Source organism: Anthonomus grandis, chromosome 8 (assembly GCF_022605725.1).
Source record: "Anthonomus grandis grandis chromosome 8, icAntGran1.3, whole genome shotgun sequence".
In the NCBI taxonomy this organism is placed as follows: domain Eukaryota; kingdom Metazoa; phylum Arthropoda; class Insecta; order Coleoptera; family Curculionidae; genus Anthonomus; species Anthonomus grandis.
This window is the reverse complement of record NC_065553.1, coordinates 8,456,759-8,479,317: the sequence shown is the minus strand read 5'-3', so window position 1 is coordinate 8,479,317 and position 22,559 is coordinate 8,456,759. Positions and strand designations below refer to the sequence as shown.

Sequence of the window (22,559 nt, the reverse complement as noted above, 5' to 3'; positions counted from 1 at the left end):
TTCAGAAGGTAAAGCCTGGTTAATTAACACCGTCACTGTAGAAATATTTGCAATAACTCTTTGAATATGCCTTCGATTATAACTGGAGGAAGATTTGATGAGACGCTATACATGGATAGAAAAAAGAAACCATTACTGTATGGCTGTAACTTATACCATTTCCATTTATATTAAACCATTATTATTATTTATATTCCATTTATTTTATACATGATATACGGTAAAATTTTCATATTAAATCAAAAGTAGATAGGTGTTTTATTAAATCAAACTATTTGAGGTGGTAATATGCAAAATTTCATTGCTTACAGAGTTATTTAATTTTCAACATTTTTTACCAGGCAAAAAGTATTTAAAAACTATTATAGTGAAATGTTTATCTTCTTAGAATTTAACATAAAAATTAATGTTACCAGCACTGTGTATTTGGGTTAATAACAAATAAATAACTTAGGTTAGCAGTCATATAATATTTGATATAAATGACTACTAACCCGAAGATCGAACTCGTGTCATAACCTGACACAAGTCATTTTACAATGTCAAGATAAGTACATTAAAATATACAAGGACATCCGGATGTCCCACTAAGAATGAAAAAACAGAATATATTTTAAGAGAAAAAAGAAATTTAATATTGTAAGTAATAGCCAATTAATTTTTAGTAAGTATTATAAAATGTTCTAAAGTATTTTTCAAGAAAAAGAAGTATTTTTAAAGAAGAAAATCTATAGTATTTTTTGTTATTTTGTATATAACAATTTATTTTGATGTTTTATTGACTATAGCAAGTTATTTACGGACGGTGACTTTCTACTTGTGATCCAACTTTTTGGTTTCAAAAAAACGCATCATTTTCATATGGATTATGGAGAAGATTTTGTATTTATAAAATTCAACTAATTAATGCATCCTATTTAAATATAATAAAAGAAATATAACTTACTTGTATTTTTTATTTTATTTATTGAGAAATCCCAAGGGTTTTGACTTAGTTTCGTTCTTCTGAATCCAACGAGACCATCTGCAAGATCGTAGCTCTTATATTATCTGCGATCTTTCATTTTTAGAGCCTATTTTTGGACTCAAAAATTAAAAATAATTTTTAATACTTTTTCTAACCGACTTATTAGGAGGACTGGCGATATTAAATGGCCTGCTATATCTCCAGATTTGTCCCCAAGTGACTTTTATTTTTGGGGTTATGTAAGGAGACCATTTGCAATCACGAATTCAGTACGCGAACAAATTTAGAGGAGTTGCGAGAGAAAATTGTTGATTGTGCCAATTCCATTTCACAATCTAAGGTCTGTTTGAGCCTTTTATTTAAAGAATTAATTTTTATCAAGTTTATTTTTAAGTTTTAATTTTCATTATGCAATACACATCATAATAGACATTTAATGTGTATTGCATAATAAATTTGAGATTAAGAGTCTATGTGGTTTGTAGATTGTTGTATGTAAAGCCTGCATCAGAAAAACATTTTAGAAATGCCTGAACTTTCGCGTAATATTTTGATTGCAAGTAATACGGGTATCAGGTACCCCATCAAAGTCAGATGCTTACTAACCTCGTACTGAAAAAAAGACGACTTAGCAGATACGCGAACAGAAATGTAAAAAAATAAGCCGTATTTCCTACGAAAAGCGGAAAATATAAACATTTAAGACATTTTTTTTTTAATTCTTCCAGCTTTAATATACTTAATCTATTCAATATTCATTGATTGTTTTCTACTTAAAATGAGTTCTTTTTTCGGGGATAAACTTTCAATAACTTCTTGTAACCACTCTCTTTTTTTTACGAGAAATTTAATCTTAAACTAAATTTAAAACAAATAGTTCATTACTTATTGTTAGTTAAAACTTAGTTATTAAAACTGATAGTTAAAATATGCTGGAACTGCCAGTAGAATAATATAATTTTATTGTCAATTGATATTTATTACATTTAATAATTATGCGAGAAATACCCAAGCAACTTAAAGAAAATGTAAGTGATACATCGGTGAAACGATGAACCTATTATACTTAACATCAACACAGATCTTATGACAACAATAATTATCTAATATATGTTCAATAAATCATGAAGTTCTTTATTTAAAACAATTAATTCTGTACCTATTGCGATTCAAAGCTGTAATAAGCGCGAATACGGAATAGTGGTTTTTAACGTTAATGAAATAAAACAGCTAAAGTTGAATTGTTTTCCTGATTTTATTTAATTGAAATATTAATATCTAATTCTTTATAATATACTAGAGAAAGTCATAATAATATAACTAGTTTATAAATATATACAGGAAATTAAAAAATATATGTATAAACCTACAAAGCTACGCAAGAACGTTAGAAAAATACAACAGGTTTTTGGCTTGAGGCAAACATTTATATATTATTGGATAATTAATAAATAATTTAACTTAACTTATGCCGTACTGTCACACATATGAGTTTGTTCTTGTTTGAATAAATAAAGAACATTTTTCAGTCTTTTTGTAAAATCAAAAAAAATAAAACAAAACATTAAACTGCATCAAAAATCGCATATCTAAGAATAAAGAATTGATCTTTTAATATATATACAACAAACATCTTTACACTTAATAGATTTTGTTATTAACCAGTTTATTCTGGATGTGAATAAAAAATATGTGAACTATACGCGGCTTCCGTTCCGAACCTCTTCTTACAAAACGGGCATGGGAACCTCGATCCTTCACATTGATTCTTCTTATGGAAATACAAATGAGACTTATTCGAAAACGCTTCCCAACAACTCGAACATTTATAGGATTTATTATCATCGCTAGGCATCAAATTGGGAGACACCGTAATATATCTCATTTGTGGCGTCACATTCATCTCTCTACTTTGGCCTTGATTCTGCGTACTGGGTGCGTAAGGGCCTTGGTATCCTCCTTGGTTTTTAATAAGATTTCTTTCGCCATTTCGCTGTGCTGGAGGGGTGGATTTTCTCGAGGGGGCCAAACTGATATTGGGGTTGTTTGCTATTAACTTTTGAATGTTTGGATTTAGGGCCGGTTTTTTGACGATGGGTGTTAAAGAAACCGCACCGCCCCCGATATTTCGCGGTACCTGTGTTTGAGGTGGCGGTGGAGAAGGAGAACTTTCGTGTCCTTCGTGGATTTCTACCATTGGTTCGAAGCTGTCCACTGGTTCCTCTTTAACCTGAAATTGAATTCAGATTTTAAAAATAAAAGTTGAATGTAATTTTGCTATTAAAAAAATTAAAAGTTTAATTTATTCAAAATAAAAGCATAAGAAATTTTAAGCACAGAAAAATATTTGTGAGCCTTTAGTATTGCCTATTCTTGCCTCATAAGTTTACGGCTTATAGGTTGCAAAAATTCCAAAATACCCGTTGCAGATTTAGATTTAACCTTAGAAAATATAATAGAGTATCATATAAAATTAGCGAGTTGTGTTAATATTGTATAGAAAATTTTCAGTTTAACGTTTGTTTCCTTAGAATTAATTTTACATCTTCATCTACCCTCTCTTTGCTTAACAAATTAGTACGTAGAGATAAAGTACGTAATGTCAACGTAAGATTTTTGACTCATTCATCAAGCATTCCTTGGTATTATTTAACATATTTCAGGTATAGTTTTTCGTACAATGCTGTCATTGTTTACAACAAGATTTCTGCAAGTATAAAGCTCTTGACAGAAAGTGGATTTCGTGAAAAATTTAGAGAATTTTATTTTAACACTGAATTAAATGTACAACTAACTGGTAGTGTTACTTTCTATTTTTTTTAATTTTATGATTATGTTATATATTTATATAGGTTAACTGGTCGGCTTTTAAATATATTTTTTTTTCCTTTCTTTTCGTTCTCAATTTTTTTAGATCATAAGTACAGTTTCTAGGTTAGGTAAAGTTGCCTATGTAGCCTTGTTTAATACTTATTAAGTCATTAATTCTTTATTATAAAACGCAAACTAAATCAAACGCGCAAAATATTTAAAGGGTAATTTCTGACCTAATAACAGAACTTAATGAAAAATAATATGAAAAAATAAATCTATCCGGTTAGACTTATAGGACATTACACATAAATCTTTAATGAATATCAGAAATATGTAGACAAGTCTTGCAGAATTTTGTGGTCTTAGGCAGAGGAAAACTTTATGATCTCTATTAAAATTACTGATCCTTCTAAAACCCAATTAACTACTGAGATTTTATAAATATAATATTATTATATTTTAAATAAGTTAATATTTGCTCTTTCACTCCATTAAAAAGAAAGCCATTCATTAAAAAAAAATATTTACATTTTAATAAGACCCAATTATGATTTATGTTTTATATTGCTATTTTTACTTTTAATATTCCCTGGCAATCTACTGACTGCAATAACGCTGACCCACACATCTTTTAAATATTTTCATAAGCAACGTGCATTACATCAACAGAATGGCGTGTAGATATTTAGTCAATATTTCATGTAGATATTTTTTTTTTGTTTTTTAATAAAATGTCGTTTATTTAAAAAAAATACCCCACCTGCAAGCCATTTTCACTATTTATCAGTGGATAACAATAGGCAAAACTCATAAATTGATCCGAAACGATGTGATACTATATGCACTACATGAATGGAAAGAATATTACAATGAAATGAATGCCAAACAACGAAACTGGTAGAAATTATTTTGGTAGATCACCCTATAGTCTTTTTACTGATCTAAAGAGGTTTTATTGCTCTCTACATTTTTGAAAGGTAGTATAGATTTTTGTGTAGACTATAAAAATTTAATACACAAGGTAATTTATTTAGAATTAAAAAGAACTTGCTGGCATTTATCTATATAGTATATAAGTTATAATACCGTAATTAATTACCGAATATATTTTGAAAAGATTGATCAGTGGATAACAATAGGCAAAAGTCATAAATTGACCCAAAACAAGGTGATACTGTGTATATGCACCAGATGAATAGAAAGAAACGAATGCCAAATAACGAAACCGGTCTAAATTATTTTGGTAGATCACCCTATAGTCTTTTTGCATATCTAAAAAGGTTTTATTGCGCTACAAATTTTTGAAACGTAATATAAAATTTTGTGTAGACTATAAAAATTTAATACACAAAGTAATTTATTAAGAATTACAAACAATTTGCTGTTAAGTAGCATTAATTACTAAATACATTTTGAAAAGGTTTCGATATTTTCCACAACCTACTTTTTGAGAAGTCGATCTCCACAATTTATTGTGGCACATACTGGGTATATGATATTTAACCAACCAATCTTTCAGGAATATCTATTTTTAATATTCAGAAATTCTTCAGCACTTCTGTTTATTAATTTTTAAACTATTTAATAGAAAAGAGATACGAAATTAATATGAAGCTGAAGCCACCTTAAAATTTAATTTGTCTGGTATTGAGATACATAATTCATATATTATCATTTATCATTCCATGTTGTAATTTTTAAAATGAAACATAATATTATTTGTTGTTGAATCTTCATAAAAAATAATTAAGTTTATGTTTGTTATTTATTAAAACGCGAGAAAATTTAAATTATTAAGTACTTATAGTTATTAAATTCTTAACAATATTTTTTTTTTATTTACATGACAGATATTTTCTCCTATAAGTTGTTATGATGCCGAAGAAACCGCAAAGGAAAATCCATAAATGTATTTTATTTATACAATTATTACTAATTAAACCTAATCCAATCTCGACTTTATATCGAATAAATTAGAGATTTTACCACAAAAAATCCCGATTGTGACAGTAAAAAATGCAAAACCGGGGTATAAGTACCACCGTTTAGCAACCATAAGCTCAAACATCATCTTAAAAACAACAATTTAATGCATTTAAAATTTTAAAATGAAAATCTTGTTGTGCTTCATTATTGCTTTAAAGGCTATTTTGCCATATGTGTTTGCGGCACCTGAAGCTGAACCAACTGCTTGGCATGGACGTGGAGGTGGCTACGGATGGCATGGTGGATACGGAGGATATAGAGGAGGCTATGGTGGATATCATGGAGGATATGGGGGTTATCATGGAGGATACCATCGAGGACATGGCTACCATGGACGCTAGATAAAAAAAACTCCTATCTAGCACCGCTGCAGATAGAAATACCAAAAAATAGCTTTTTCATCTGTAGGTACTAATTTTCATTTTTTTTATTATTTTTCAAATATTTTTGTATTAAAATAAGTCTTAACAAAATGCATATGATATTAAACTGTTGCAAAAAATAAAGAATTTTAATATTTTTCTCTTAATATAGTTGTTTTACTTTTATTTCAAATAAAATTATAATTTTCATTTATCATAATATACCCTAATACATAGGGTGTTCTCTGACAAAATGCCACAAATGATTTTTCGAAAAGTAGCATTTTGGGAAGTTTTAAAATATGGCAACGTCTTTGTAATGGAATATATTTTTACAATATAAATTATTCTAGACATATTTAATATATATTGCCCTATGCCTAAGTTTTTGATCTATTTTAAATAAAACATTACGTTTGTCGATCGATAACTGCTGCCGATGGTTCGATCGACAAACCACAGGTTCTTATATACAGTGGAATTTAGTTTTTCAAAAAGGGTTAATAACTTCTTTATTGGACTCTATTAATATTTTGACGATTCGTAAATATAGGCTTAATTTTTATTAATATTAAAAGTATAAATAAATTTATAGGTCTGAACGCGTAAGAGTGTCAGAATATATCGCAATAAATCTCCAGACCGCAGGGTTCCAAACCATCAAACTCGAAGAATGATCCTTAATGATGAAAGAGACATGATTCCAATTGGGGGTTTCCAAAACTACCATAAAAAAATATTCTCCGGGAGCAATTACTTCATCCATATAATATTCAAAACGTGCAAAATTTTTACCCACGGATCCACAACCTCGGGTGACATGTTGTCAATTTATACAATGACAAACAAAAATGGCAACATATTATTATAAAAATGTAAATACGTTAATTATTCTCCTGGTGTTTGTACAATTTTATTAGTATTCTGTAGTTAAAGTTGATTCGTAGGGTTTCTTTAGGGTTCTACTTACGTTTGGTTTATTATTTTTTTCTATAGTGTTTAGTTTTTAAGTAGTTTATCTTGTTCGAGAGCCTCATTTTGGCCCCAATTTAGGCTATTTAGGCTTGCTTTGACTGTCAGTATTCTCCTAAAATTATTGGTCTCTTTGAGCAAAAACAATGAAGATAATTCTAAATATTTCGAAACTGTTCCATCGGGTTTTAAAAAGGACGCGCTTCGTGAAAATTCATTCAGTTTTAATTGTTTAGTCAGTTTTTACCTTGGAAAGAATTAAACGACAGTCAAGGCGAGTTAAGGTTAAGTGTTTTTGACGTTGACAATAAAAGTGTGTTCCCGAATTTCGTTACAATATAAATAAGAACGTTCTATAAGGTGAGATGTGGTAGAAAGTCAAAAAAGGCACTTTTGACCTCCAAATTCAAATCAAATCAAAATGGTTTATTTGTCAAAATTTACAGTTTTATAGGTCAATAAAAATTATAAGGAAAAAAATACATTGACAAATAGGACTATTCTCTCGATTATAAAACCGTTTTCCCTAGTAAGCACAAGCAAAGAAGGGATGAAAAAGCCCTTTACAATTTACAAAAACAATTTTACAAAAATAAAAATAACGTTTTTATATAGGAATGCCAAGTAAGATATACAATTAATTAACCTAAGATTTTAAGACAGGCAGCGGCAGTGCGACAACGGACGAGCGCAAGGCGAGAGGACAGACGAGACAAAAAAAGACTCCAAAAAATAACCCCAAGATGGTATAAATGTCACTCAGGAGATCCAGAAATTATAAAAGATCACCATGAAATGATGTATCCCGTTTGTAGTTGGTCTAGTTACGTTCAAAAAATAATTTTTCCGCAAGATCCAGAATGTTACTTAAAGGTGAGATGCGGTAGAAATTCGAAAAAGGCACTTTTGACCCCTGAATCAGTATAAATGTCACTCAGAGATCCAGAAATCATAAACGACCACTGTGAAATGTCTCCCGTCTGTATTTGGTTTAGTCACGTCCAAAAAATAATTTTTCCAGAAGATCCAGAATGTTACTGGAAGGTGAGATGCGGTAGAAAGTCAAAAAAGGGACTTTCGACCCCAAAATCGGTATAAATGTCATTCAGAGATCCAGAAATCACGGACGATCGCTATGAAATGGTGTCTCCCGTCTGTAGTTGGTCTAGTCACGTCCGAAAAATAATTTTTCCAACAGATCCAGAATGTTTCTGAAAGATGAGATGCGGTAGAAAGTCAAAAAAGGCATTTTTGACCCTTAAATCGGTATATGCCACTCAGAGATCCAGAAATCATGGAGGATCGCTATGAAATGTTACCTCTCGTCTGAAATTGGTCCAGACACGCCCAAAAAACTATTTTTCCTGGAGATCCAGCATGTTACTATAAGGTGAGATGCGGTAGAAATACGAAAAAGGCACTTTTGACAACCAAATCGGTATAAATTGTAAATATCGGTATAATCTACAAATAGTTCGTTGCAAAATGAAAAAAGTACACTTCGGGTAAAATGGAAGCCTATTATGTCGGGTAAGAACTTGATTTCTTTTCTTAACAGGTCGTTTTTTAATGGTTGTCAAAATTATTGTGAAGTATTATGTTTATGTCGTGCATATATAGGACTTTGCGAAAAAAATTACCATTTTAACAAACTACAAATAAAATTTTTTATATAAAACCATAATTTAATGAGCTTCTGATTGCAAAATGTGTTGAAGTTTCTTAATTATTTTAACTGCAGTTATTTTCGAAAAAACAATGAGAAATCCACAGAAGAAGATAAAAGCGGAAAAGGGACACTAAAATAGTAACAAGGTAATATTTAAATGCGTGAAATGGTAATTATTGTCCATTCCACAAATAAAATTGGCAATCGATCCTATTAAAATGAAAATATCATAATCATGCCAAAATTGGTACGTGTGATTGTGTAACTGGGACATTCAAGGTTCGTTATAAGCTCAAAATCGTTATAACATAATATAATAATCTGCAGAAATAATTAATTCTTAATGCGATTTCCAATTTCCGATTCCCTGAAAAATAGAACTTTTTCAAAATTGTAATAAAGTACAGAAAAAAATTTGTTGCCGTTTCTGTATTCTACATGTCGTTACTAGAGGCATGCCTGAAAAACCTACTTAGATTTTTTTTTTCATCATTTAAAGTAAAAAGGTACCATCTAACACTACTTTCCCTATTTAAACGCTACTTAAAAAGAAAAAAAATATTTTAATTTTAAAACTTTGACAGCCTCTTGCGGCCAAACGAAGCAACTTTGGTATAGGCAATTTGGTCTACGTCAATGTATTTTTCGCCCAGAAATTTGTTGGTCAGCATTGTGCACTATTTCGCGAACACCCAACATAAATTAATCTAATAGTGAATAAATTAAACTCCAAAGAAACAGAAATAATAAGCTTTACTAACACTTACATTCAAATTACGAATTAATAACTGACTTCATACCTTAGTTAGTTATTAATAAGTGTTAATAAAGATTATTATTTCTGTTTTTTCCTTAGAAGAGATCTGATGTTACCTGGTAGAGACGAAACACATGTAATCTCTGACCTTATATTTAATATATGAGTGATCGTCCTGACATTCTTTCTCAACTCCCCTTGCCATTAACAAATTAAATTCTCGTAATTCCAGAATATTTTATTTAACGTACCCACGTATAAAGCTTTGCAAAAACTCACCAATATATAATCTCTGTTATTATTTTAATTTATATCATTTTTATCCTCAATCAAATTAAGAAACTCATCAAGAATAAACTTAAATTAACATAACTAACTTCCTGTTTTTCTTACATTTTTTTTCCTCTTCTATTTTTTGTTTTAATCTTAATACTCTTAATTTCGAAATTATAATCATTGCTACCTTATTATTTTAATATGTGTGTTATGTAGATACCCGATATGACTTAGTTGGTACATTTTACTTAAGTTTTTAGTTGTTTTTTCCCTATTAGCTTAGTATTCTGTTTATTTATTTTAGGTTCGTATCATGTTCGTATGTAAGCAGCTTGGCTGTTGATACTGTGATTAATAAATAAGTAAATATATTTAAGACCTGTGAGTTAATGGGATATTATTTAAAAGTTTTTAATATAAGCCGTCCCTCTTTTTGAGAAAAAATGGACTATTTCTTCGAGTTTATAAATAAATCTCATCTCTACTGAGAAACTCGTTATATATAAGATTCTTCTTACCCGTATTTCCTCAAACTGTTGTTGATAATTGTTCTGTTGTTCCTGCTGCTGTTGTCGTTGCTGTTGCAACGCCCTCTGCTGTTGTATCTTTCTCTGAATCAGCATCTGCCTTTGTTGCTGACTGATTCCCTGACCTTGCACCCTTTGCGCAGTATAATTTTGCTGGTTCTGTTGCTGTTGCTGTAGACGCTGTCTTAAGATATTCTATAAGAAATATTTTTTATTATTAGATACATTTTCAGCTTTTAGAAAAGTTATGAGTTCTTACTTGTTGCGCCATCATTTGTGGACTATGTCCATTATTACTGGGAGATGCTCCGGCTTGTTCTCCTTTATGAATTCGCATATGGCTATTTCTAGAATAAATTGTCGGGAAAGGTGTTCCACAGATGTGGCAGATGAAACTTTGAGGTGGTCCAGGTATAGTGTCGTTGAGGATTTGTTTTGGTATATAAACTTCGTCCTACAAGTAAGAATAAGAAATTTATTATCTGAAATCTTTATAAAAGAATATTTGTTTACCTTATATGGCCCGATATCCTTTGCACAATTTCTAACAGGTCGTCCGCCAGTACTTACGCTACCGTTCATACCTCTTTCAACTCCTTGTTCTTGTTTTACTTTTATGGGCCCCATTTTTGGTAAAGAGTTAGGCGAGTTGGTTCTTTGCATAGGAGCGAAACTGCTGTAGTCGCAATTGCGACTGTGCGCATTGAATTCGTCAAGTTTAAAAAAGACCTAAAACGCGGTTTTGTTAAGTGTTTGCATATATTAAATTCCAAAGCTTACAGGTTAAACTGTTACTTACCTTATAACATTTTCGACAGAAATAGGCCTGATTTTGAGATTTGTTATTTACAGATGTATTGTTGGGATCTTTGGGTTCTTCTTTGACCTTGACGGTTTGGTAATTTGGTGGGAATTGTCCGGGACTATTACTATATCTCGTACCCCTTTGGTCAAAACCACCTTTGGTTATTATTGGTGGTGACATATAATCCTCTAACCTGATCTGAAATTAGTTGAAAAAAAGTTGTTTGGTGGTTTTTGGATAAGTTTTTATGTACAGGGTTATTCACTAAGCCTGAAGCTGTCAACCTAACATCATTGGTATTTTTTTTACGAACTACTTTAAAACTATTTTTTAACTAACTAACTTAATTAGAAGCATTTGAATTAAAGAGTTATCCGATTTTGATTAATTTGAGTTTGTTTAAAAGCGAGATGTAAGTACTGTTAAATATTGTTTTAATTATATTATTTGTAAATTTAATATATGCAATAAAGAAAAGTAGATTAAATTTACTAGGCAAATCCTAAAAACCGCAGTCGGCTATCTTTTTTACTTTTTGAGTTATTACCGAAATAAAAATTGTTGACGCTTAATATGGGTATAGACAAGTGATGACGCCTTTAAAAAACGTAAAAATTAAAAAAAAAATATAGTAGAATGAAACTTATTAGACAAGGGAATATAATAATAATAATAAAAGAAAAAGTAAATTACGCTCGATTCGAGGTCGGAAAGTGAAAGGGGGCGAGTTTTTAAGGGTAAAAATCAGTTAATCTCAATTTCCGGCAAAACTACTAGTACGTATGTACAAAACTTAAATAGCAAAGTTATAGGTAATTAACAGCTGTCTCAATTTCTACTTGAGGAAAGGAATTTAGAGCATTTTGAATACACTCGGTCATATCTTATCTTGTTGTTTTGTACACAATGTCCTTAATTCGTCCTCATAAATAATAGTCTAACACAGTTAGATCTGGAGATCTAGGTGGCCAACAAACTACCCCTTCCAATCCAGTGATCTGGCTGTTACTTAAAAAAACACGCACTCTTTGAAAATGCACGGGTCTCTTAAGCTGACATTTTCCGCAGAAAATCAAAATTAAATTATTGACCCTTTAATTACGCCCCCTAATAGTGATCAAATTTCGAGATAAAAGCATTTTATCTTGTCCGCTTCTATAATGTGAAAAGAAAATCCAATGAAGTCAGATTGATATCATTAACCTGTATTTCAGCCATAATTAAGCTTTATGTATAGCAATATTTTTAAGATATGTCTCCCATTAACAAGTTATTTGTTTTACATATATAAAATTTTGTTTTTATGACTTCTTGTTTACTCATGTTTTTTTTTTTGTAAATAATGAATTAATTGTTATGAGATTTAGAAACTCAATAAAAAATAATTACTATTAAGATTTTTTCTTAATAGCAATAATATTAGCTTTTATTATGCATAGTACCCAAAACATCATAATATAAAAAAGTGTTTTATACAAAAATACATTTGTACTTAAATTTAGTACAAAATTACTAAAAAGGAGTTATTATTTATTAAATGAAATAGATCAGTATTTAATAATTGTACTGCCAAAAACGAGAAAATTACTTTGCTCTTATTAAAGAGATAATCAAATTAGTGTTATTTCATAATATACAATATAATAACACAATAGTACAAACATAATTATAGTATTTAAAACAAACAAAAAAACGCACTGAATAGTGCTAGGCTAACTCACTGGCAATTCACATGAATTTTAAAGAAAACTTAAAAAGTCATTAATAGGTATCATTAGATTTGCCAGATAACGGGGAATATCTTTTTATACGTTGGCCAAACTTTTTCTTGTATTTATTTTTAATCATAATTATTATCTAATTTTTTTTATTTTTCTCGTTTATTGTCTTTGCAGATTCATTGATGAATTTAAAATATCAATTATCCATAGGAGATTAACTATTATTGTATGGTTTTTTTTAATAATTTTTAATATTTCTTAATCTTCATAACTTAAATCGGCATAATAAAGTGAAGTGTAAATAAGTAATTACCTCTCTTGGTTTTTCCGGATCTCCAGGTACAACCTTCTTCACTTTATCAGGCTGTATCACTTTTGGCAATGTATTATTCACTTTACTAGCGGTATATATCTTATCGGAAATAGGATCCTTCTTTTTCTTATGCTCTTTGGTATGATCATCAAATCTAGAAAAAAATATTAAATTTAATTATTAGAGAACAATACAGATTCTATAATTAAGTAAATATTTTTTAAAACCACATAATTTACCTGTGTCTTTGCTTATTAAACCTCATACCACAATGTCTGCAAGTATAGTAGCAAGCAAATGAAAAATAGTGACTTTCGATGGCCCAGTTGTCCTTAAAGCAATATCTACAAAGTGGACAAAATCTTTTCGTTTGTCCGCCAATTCTCATACATTGATAGAACGCCTTGCGCTCTTCTTTGGTATAATCTCCCAGGTATACACCGTTCACCATTGGTTTCATATCAACGAGTACTACTTCGTCTTTTTTGGACATTGCCATAGTTTTTTCAGTATCTTCTACCAACAGTTCATCCTCCTTGTCTTCAACGTCAATATCATCATACTCATCGAAGCTGTAATAGTTTATAATGAGAAAAAATGTTGTAAAAAGTATTTTGAACTTACGTTTCATCAAATCGAGTCAACCACTTATTTCTAATTTTAGCAAACTGATGATTTTTGGGCCATTGTTGAGGGTTATCAATTTTTTCTTCCATGTCCACATCCATGTGTGTGGGTTCGTGAAGTGCCAATAGCTTAGCATTTTTAAACTCCTCCCCGCACATTTTACAGAAGCATACGGTAGATTGTGTTTTAAAATGCTGGGGTTGAAAATCTGGAACATTTTGGGCGTTTATGGTATTTAGAGCTGCTTCAAGAAGTGTTAAAGGTTCAAATCTGTAACAATAATTTAAAATAGATTTTATAAAATGACAATAAGTTAGCAGACAACTTACGTAAAGTCAGGTTCTTCTTTGAATATTTCCTCACAAATAACTTTAATCTGTTCGATCCTCTCCATCTCTTCTTTGTCTTTTGTCTCTTGTTCCTCCTTTTCCCTTTTTAACTGCTCCTCTTGTTCTTTCTTAGCTCTTTCGTACTCTTCCCTTTTAGATTCTTCCTCGCTATCGTTTTTCTCTGAACTTTCGTCTTCTTTATCGAGACTATCTTCGTCAGTTACTCCGTTCATGTCATTTTTCTTTGCTAGAGCCCTGTTAATTTCGTCTTGAATTTCTCGGGAAGATTCGTCGATTTTTCTACGTTTTGCTGGACGCTCTTCGCTATCTTCAGACTCTATATCGCTTGGGCCGCCTTCGGATGGAGAAAGATCGTCAACTGTTAAAAGAATACGATCGTTATTACGATTCGACTAACATAATTATACAGGGTGTAACATAAGTGATGACTTTTATTTTAAGAGATGATTCCTTGTAATTTTTGATTTTTTATTAATTTCTAAAAAACGCGTTTACCGAATTTGTTGAAATTTTTACAGTTTATTAATTATTTTTATAAGTCATCTCTAGGCATTCTCACATTTAGCCCAAGATCTTTTTGACCAAAGGAGGGAAAAAAGTAAACTCAAAGTCCAAGTCTCATAAATCAGCGTCTATTAAAGGTTACGCGTTTCGCCGCATTAGGGCATCATCAGACCTATCGAAATACAAAAACCTAAATAAAAAAATTAAAATAAAATACGTTTGCACCAACTACTACTAGTCAATATAACGATACACGATGGTCTCTTTGAGAGTAATAAAATGATTATTTTGAATCAAGATCTTTTTGCGTGTCTTGTTCTTTGTTTTTATATAATTTCATTCATATTTCAGCACGTTTCTGACCTCCATAAAAAAACTAAAATGCTTCAAAATAACCATTTAAAAACTGAAAAAACTTTCAATAAACTAATTAATAGGATGCCACTTTTGGTGTTTAAATTTTAAATAATAATTGCAATAGCGTAGCAAATGGTTAGCTGATTAAAATTTATTTGTTTTGTGTGTACGCCACCATTTTTTCTGCGTTTGATATTTGTATTAAACTAAGCAATTAAACATTAAAAAACCGTTGTTCACATATTAATAAAATGTAACACCCTGTATCTCGAAAATGAAGCATCTTTCGATATACGTTTATATGAACTTTTTGACTTAAAAAATTACAAGGAATCACCTCTGCAAACTAAAGTCATTGCATATGTTACACACTATATAGCGCAGTTTAAAAAAAAATGCTTCAAGTAACACATAAATTGATTTTATATGTGTCAGTTGAAGGAGCGATTAAAAAGTGAGAAAGAATATCAATTATTTTATGGCTTTTGTATAATGTAATATTCTTTAACTATTTTCAGAATTTCCACTCTAATAGTTGGTGAATATAATTCCAAGTTTGTCTAAGAAAAAAAAAGAATATTAGTATGTATTTATTTGAGGTTTCTGGCTTATTTTATATTTAAATATTCCCAATAATTTTAGGTTTATGTTTGGCATTTCTATCAAAACTTCTAAGAATATGCCTATCATGCCTAAATATGGAAAAAGTATCACATACATGCAAACCGGTTAACATCAAAATGGAATACAAAATATGAAAACAAATAACGTTTGGCATTTTCATTTAATTCGTGAATAAAGAATTATAGAGCTTTTCTACAAATCATAGGAGTAAAAGCATTCCAAAATAAAAAATATAATATTACTAAATAAGTAATTAATACAACAAGCTTGGACTATTAAAGCATGAGTTACCTCCTGGAGCAGGGGTATCTGTCAGACTGCTACATAATGAATCATCATTATATAAAGGTTGAACCTTTCTTTGCCTTAAAACTTTTTCATTTTCACCTGAAACCAATAGTTAGTGTGGACTCAAAATTTTAGAGGAAAGTAGTAATGCACATGTTAGAAGTCGTCTAAACAATTTATAGCTTAATGTCAACATAATATAAAAACTGACAAATCAAACTTTTTGCATATTTATAGGTATCTTTTAATATTTTTCTTACCTGTTATAACTCTATTTCTCCTAAGTGAATCTTTGATTATTTCATGTAAATTACTAGAAAGTTCCAGTTCTCCATTAACAGTACTGGCATCCAGTATTGAAGTTTTACAGTTTGCACATAAGATTGTCAAGTCTTCAGTGGAAGTAGCTTGGTCTTTAAGTTCTTCTTCCTCTTCCTCTTCATCATCTCCATTGTCCACTAGCTGCAAACATTTAAATTTCAATATGATAGAGAAAACTGTCTTTCCAAGAGTTGAAATCAACATCTTTCGATTTTTTTTTTCAATATTGCTGTCATTCAGTACTCAGCAACAGAACACAAATTCTAAAGATAAAAAACACCTTTTCAAAAGAAATTTCGATCGACTCTGGTGTTCCACAGAGGGGTCATCTAGCTACTTTAATGTTTGATTTATTTATTGATGAACTGAGAAAAAAAATTGAATACTGTAAAAGTCTTCTCTATGCAGATGATTTAAAACTTATGTTAATGAATTTGATCACATGATTTAGATATAATTTCTGAATAGATTGAGCTTAAATGTAGAAAAATGCAAAATTTTGACAGTTTCGAAAAAGAAATATAATTTTTTTTTTTTTACTATTGCATTAATAATATCTTGGATAGAGAAATTAAAGTATAAACAAAAAAAATTAAATTATTGAAATTAAAAATCTGGGTATGTATTTTGATAGTGGTCTTAAACTTGATTAGGTACCATAGAAATTATATTAAGAGTAAAGCTATGAGGCTATTGGGTTTTATTAAAAGAACTTTAAAGGATTTTAATGACATTCAATGTTTTAGAGCCCTTTAATTATTGCTCCTATGTGTGATCTATATTAGAATATGCTAGTCCAGTTTGATCACCACAATATTCAAAGAAAATTCAGACTTTTTGCTTTTAAACTTGGCATATCTATAGAAGACATTGAATACAATTAGGTATATGAGAAATCTCTTAAATCTAAATTTTTTGATAGATCATAGTGTAATACTTGATTTTGTCCATTTTATATAAAATTGTTAATGTATTGAATTGTTCAAAATTGTTAGATATCATCACTCTTAATGTCTCTCAAAGGCTTACTTGTGATCCAAAATTGTTCTCGGTTAAATATAACAGAACAAATTATAGTATGAATAGTCAATGAACTATTTCCTTTTTTATTTTTTTCGTTCCACTGTTACTAACTTAACATGTTATGAAGATTATTGTTTAATGCTTTTGGTAAGGGTTCACAAGTTGACGCTGTTTATACGGATTTTTCAAAGGCGTTCGACAGAGTTAATCATGCAGTTCTACTGGCAAAGCTCCAAGCTTTGAGTTTTGGATCAAATGTTATTTGTTGGCTAAGAGACTATCTACTGGATTGATGGCAATGTACAGGGCTTAATAACTTCTTATCAAGCAGCTTTTCTGTGCCATCTGGCATTCCTCAGGGGTGACATGTGGGTCCGCTGCTTTTTACAATCTTTGTTACTGATATAGCATTATTTGTAAGAAATTGTGAATTTTTTTTTATTTGCTGATCATTTTAAAATTGTTTTTGTCTATGATTCTAATGTTCAATGTCAATTGTTACAGGATGGCTTGCATAATCTCTATGAATGATGCAACCTTAATGGTTTAGATTTGAATGTTTCGAAGTGTTATTCAATAACTTTTGGAAGAATTCGCAATCTTACATTGTTTCAAAGTCAAGTCAAAATATACTTTATTTGCTTTTTATAAGTTTACAAGCTTGTGCTAAAAGCTTCCTAATCCTAGAATTTATAATACTAGTATTTATTTGGTTATACAGGATACAGGATAAAAAACAGAATACAGAATCGATTTTGATTGTACATAGAAGCATATTTTATATAATCAAAGAAAAAACCAAAAAAGAAGAAAAGAAAAGGCAAGAACCAACATAAAACAAGAATAATAAAAAAAAATTTGATCAACAGATATATAATTAATTTTAAATATTAAAATGAGTCATTAAAATACTCTTTAATGCTGTAGTAAGCTTTTGGTAACATTAATTTCTTTAGTCCTCTCCTAAACTTTTTAGGGTCTGTAACAGTCCTAATCGAAAAAGGAACATGATTAAATATTTTACGACTAATAAATATAAGAGAGTTTCTCATAAGTGAGGCGGTGGGGATTGGAAGAGATAAGTTGTTTACTTGACGAGTATTATGACTGGTGCAGGATGCTGGACTTACGTACTTACAAGCTGATGCAGATACACCACTCTTTAATTTTGTGAAGGTCCCCTACTATGAGAGATCTGACAACTTTTTGATCTTTGTTATGCCACAGAATTGTAGTATCAACACCAAACTGAACCACTAGTCCATGCAGTGATAGAGAGCTCAAGTCATTAACGTATAATAAAAATAAAATAGGACCTAACATTAACCCTTGAGGTACACCACATTTAAGGTGTGCTATCCCTGACGAAAATCCAGATGCAACCACCCTCTGGGTGCGACCAGACAGGTATGACTTCAACCACCCCAAAGCCACTCCCCTAAATCCGTAAAAATCAAGATTTGACAGCAGTATTCCACGATCCACACAATCGAAGGCCTTGGACAGATCACAGAACACCGCTGCTCCCTGGAGTTCATAGATAGACACACACTCTCCAAGAATCTGAAGTTAGAGGGTCAGTCCAAGCTACCACTTTTATGAAGAGGGATAATCATAGCTTCCTTTAAACAGGATGGGAACTCGCCCTGAAGAAATGACTGATTGATTGCCCAAACCAAAGCACCTAAAGCGCTCGCAGCGCAGAAGTGACAGCAGACGTGAAGAGATACCATCGGAACCCGAAGACCTATGATTCTTCAAACACTTAATTGTTTCAAGGACGTCGGTGGCATCTACAGGGTGGAAAAACAATGATTCGTTGATAGCATTCCGATTAAGATACTGCAATGGATCGCCGTCACTGGGAACTGCTTCCAGTAACTTCTCAGCAATATTAGAAAAATAATCATTGAAATCATCGGGCCCCAAGTCCGATTCAACCAACCGCCGACGAGAAGACTGCCTACATTCGTTAATGATTAACCAGCTTTCCTTCTGTTTGTTACCGGACGAGTCTAAGCGCTCATTGTAATACAGTTCCTTTCTGACTTTTATCAGACGCCTATAAATTTTCCGATAATCCTGAAAATAAGACCTGATGAATTGATTGTCAATAGATTGCGAAATTTTAGGCAGATGTTTTTAGTCCCGCGGTGATCCACGGTTTTCGTCTCTTGGATTTAAGTCTAACCAAGGGAAAGCAGATATTTATTTTATCACGTAATGCATAATAAAAGGAAGAAAATGGTTGTGGAGCCGCCTGAATTGTATTCCAGTTAACAGACGAAATGGATTCAGAAAAGAAATTCAAATTGTTCCCACTAAATACTCTCCGTGCGGCGGCCAATTTGTTTTTAAAGTCACCAGGGAATTGGACATACACCCCCTCGTGATCCGATATACCCACTGAGTGCACTGAACAGGTAACACCGTCCAAATCACTGCAGAAATAATCAATAGTGGTGATTATAGTATAGGTTTCACTATTTTAAAAAGGGTAGCGGAAGTTAGGGATCTCGGAGTAATTTTCGATTCTAAGTTGACATTTGTGTTTCATGCTGAAAAGTTAGAAAGTGTATAGAAATCTAGGATTTATAGCTCTGTCTATAAAGTTCTGTACTATTTGTTAGTCTGTTCTAGTTTGTAGTATGCTAGTTCCGTATGGTCTCCATTTTATGAATTGCATATTGAAAATATAGAAAAGCCCAAAATAAATTCTTAACTTAAGAAATTGTGAAGAAATAGTCCATACTTGCAATGTAGTCATAGGTCAAGGTAAAATGAAAATCCTTCAGTCTTCCTCCGCTTATTTATTAAACATTTAGTTAGCTTAAAATTCCCGACATTCTTAAAAATTTAATTTTCTTAAAAATTGAAAACAATAGTATTAAATAGAGGGTTTTTGATATGTAATCAAACCCTGAGGCATGTGCCTGTTACCAATTTTAAACCTTTTACCCCCTGATGATGGACACCACTGTGTCTGAAACATGTAGGGAATTTTAAGCTATAGGCAGACTGAAGGATTTTCATTTTACCTTAATCTTAAGAAATTATTCTTTTAAACTTAAGGTTCCATTAGCTAATGGTCATACTGATTACAAGTCGGTCATGTCAGTTCTCTCTTTGGACCCACTTGAGTTAAGGAGTATCTAATAATTTAGACTTGTTTTTTTACTTTTTAATTAACATCTGGCATGACTGATTGTGATTGTCTTTCAAATAGGCTGAATTTTCGGGTGCAAAAATTGACTAGACTGAAAAAACTCTTCTATGTAGATTTTGATAGTAGTTCTTATGGACAGCACAATCCTATAACTAGAATGCAATGTTCTTTCGATAGGTATAGTGTTGACTTGCATGTTTCTTTTAGCAGTTTTAGGAGTTCTCTCGAATTAATTAGTGACTTTAACAGGTTTCTTTAAATTGATTTGTAACATTGATTTATGTCTTACTATTATCTAGCTTAAGTTGTAGGTATTAATATTAGTATGTTTTGTATTTTTTTTTTTTGTAAAATTGGTGGATACCATTAATAAATAAATAAACTAGACTGTGTAGATTAGCCAATAACCACTATAAAGATATTGCCTTTTTTTGAACACCTTTCAGAATATTCCATAAGTCACTTTGTCAAATGCCTTTATCATAGTACAATAGTTCAAAATATTTTATTATCTATTTATACTCTTTTCTTTTTTTATATCTACAAAAATTATGTAACTGAAATTGGGAAACTATTATTATTATTAATACCTAACCAATAAGCCTTAAAAATATTTTTTTTATTCTTTAAGTAAGTCTTTAAATTCCATCACCAAAAAAAAAAAACAATGAATATATAAATAAACAAAAAAAGATTTACAACATATCATCTGTCTTTTAAGAAACCAATGATTACTTTGCAATAAAATTTGTCAAAAAAAAAACAAAAGATACTCACCTTACTTCCTGTGCATCCAAGGAAAAGCAGAACGTTTTTGTCATTAGTGTCACATTCAGATTTTAGTTTATCTACATATTTTTCCTGAGTTTGCCGGCTCCGTTTCTTTAAACTGCTGATAATTTGCAGGTTAAGAACACATTTTTCACATACTTGTTTGGACAGAGGATCAGTCTTGTATAACTAAAAAATGGTGATTAAACAGGTAAATCAGGACTAATTTAATTTAAATAATGACTAACCACTATAGGCAAGTTTTCCTTAATAAGCCCAATAAGCTGATACCCTTCAGGATTGTCCTCAAAAATATTAAACATCTTTTCACTGACATCGTCGCACAGCCGGCAAGCCTCCACTTCAATATCCGGCAAATCCGTGGTAATTTCCATCTCCTCCATATCTTCCCCCTCTGGGTCACTTTCGACTCCATTATTTTCATCCTGATCAACATGATTCTCCTCATGTTCAGCATGACTTTCCTCAGGATTTTCCTCCCCTTCATGTTCATTATAATTTTCTTCCATTTCCCGCTCAACCCCGTTAATTAGCATGTCGTTTTCACCGGTTTTCTCCGAAACCGGGCTAGTATCGACCGTTTCATCCATCATATGTTAATCCCGCACTTATCCGAGGTCAGTTTAATACGAATTAGGAATTTTCAAAGTCAAACCAATCGTAAAAATCGTATTTAACCGGCACCTATACGTCAGAGAACTTCTCACAGACCGATCCAGTCCGCCATCTTTGTTTTGTGTATCCGTTCGCCGCCGTGGCCCCGATTCCGCCCGACAGAGCAAGGCGCCTTCGTAAAACTATTTAAACCGTTTTAATTCAGGTAAAACTGATCAAAACCGACGATCAACGCGAGTAATAAACAAAACACTACAAACGTATTGAATTTTAGATCAATCGAAACCATAAAACTGGCGAGTCTTAAAAAAGTGTCTATGGTCCGCGGAGTAGTAGTACCATCACCCAAACTGGAAGCCTACAACTGAGTTGAACTGAGAAGATTGATCAATACACGGTGTTCCATGCGCATGAATACGAGCAAACAACGTTGTTGGAAAGGAGGTCTGAGCTCTCGAAGCTGCTGACGGTAGGAGGGCGAACTGCGACCGAACTGTGACTACATAGAAACGACCGAATAAATCGCTTTGGTCTGCGAAGCTCACTGAGCTATCGATCGGCATTCGTAGCACGCCATGACGTTGCTAGCTAGAATTGAAAACAAGTGAGGATCGGATCGGATCGAGGCGGGTGACCTTTTTTGATAAGCGCCTACTTGATTCTCTCTTGGGTCGGCTGGCGATGGCGACGTCGTTTGTTGTTCTGTTCGTTTGCCAAATGACG

At 31.4% G+C, this 22,559-nt stretch overlaps 1 protein-coding gene and 1 long non-coding RNA gene across 3 annotated transcripts in view; one reads left to right on the top strand and one right to left on the bottom strand.

Moving 5' to 3' along the window:
• Nucleotides 1-2,203: 2,203 nt before the first annotated feature.
• On the bottom strand, nucleotides 2,204-22,411 carry LOC126739235 (uncharacterized). 2 transcript variants are annotated; one of them, XM_050444810.1, is made up of 13 exons: nucleotides 21,449-22,411; nucleotides 21,207-21,389; nucleotides 16,180-16,381; nucleotides 15,923-16,018; nucleotides 14,126-14,504; nucleotides 13,794-14,066; nucleotides 13,409-13,741; nucleotides 13,170-13,323; nucleotides 11,130-11,333; nucleotides 10,844-11,059; nucleotides 10,590-10,784; nucleotides 10,322-10,525; nucleotides 2,204-3,197 (listed from the first exon to the last, which is right to left on the bottom strand). In XM_050444810.1, exons 1-13 carry the CDS (start codon nucleotides 21,812-21,814, stop codon nucleotides 2,634-2,636), a joined length of 3,369 nt encoding a protein of 1,122 aa, XP_050300767.1. In that variant the 5' UTR covers nucleotides 21,815-22,411; the 3' UTR covers nucleotides 2,204-2,633. The 2 variants fall into 2 exon arrangements, with proteins under 2 accessions (XP_050300767.1, XP_050300768.1); XM_050444811.1 differs by lacking the exon at nucleotides 15,923-16,018 and having other exon boundaries at nucleotides 21,449-22,405.
• The window catches only part of LOC126739237 (uncharacterized), a 23,804-nt gene continuing 22,506 nt past the window's right edge, over nucleotides 21,262-22,559 (top strand). Inside the window, exon 1 of the long non-coding RNA XR_007661578.1 lies at nucleotides 21,262-21,411. This is a non-coding gene — a long non-coding RNA (uncharacterized LOC126739237). The remainder of the gene's footprint in view (nucleotides 21,412-22,559) is intronic.

Bases quoted from the DNA above. Each gene is read 5' to 3' on its own strand.
- LOC126739235 (XM_050444810.1), bottom strand. From the start codon at position 21,814: ATGATGGATGAAACGGTCGATACTAGCCCGGTTTCGGAGAAAACCGGT. The intron at 13,742-13,793 runs GTAAGTTCAAAA...AAACTATTACAG, and splicing joins TTGACTCGATTTGATGAAAC to CTTCGATGAGTATGATGATA. The intron at 10,526-10,589 runs GTAAGAACTCAT...TATTTCTTATAG, and splicing joins CACAAATGATGGCGCAACAA to AATATCTTAAGACAGCGTCT.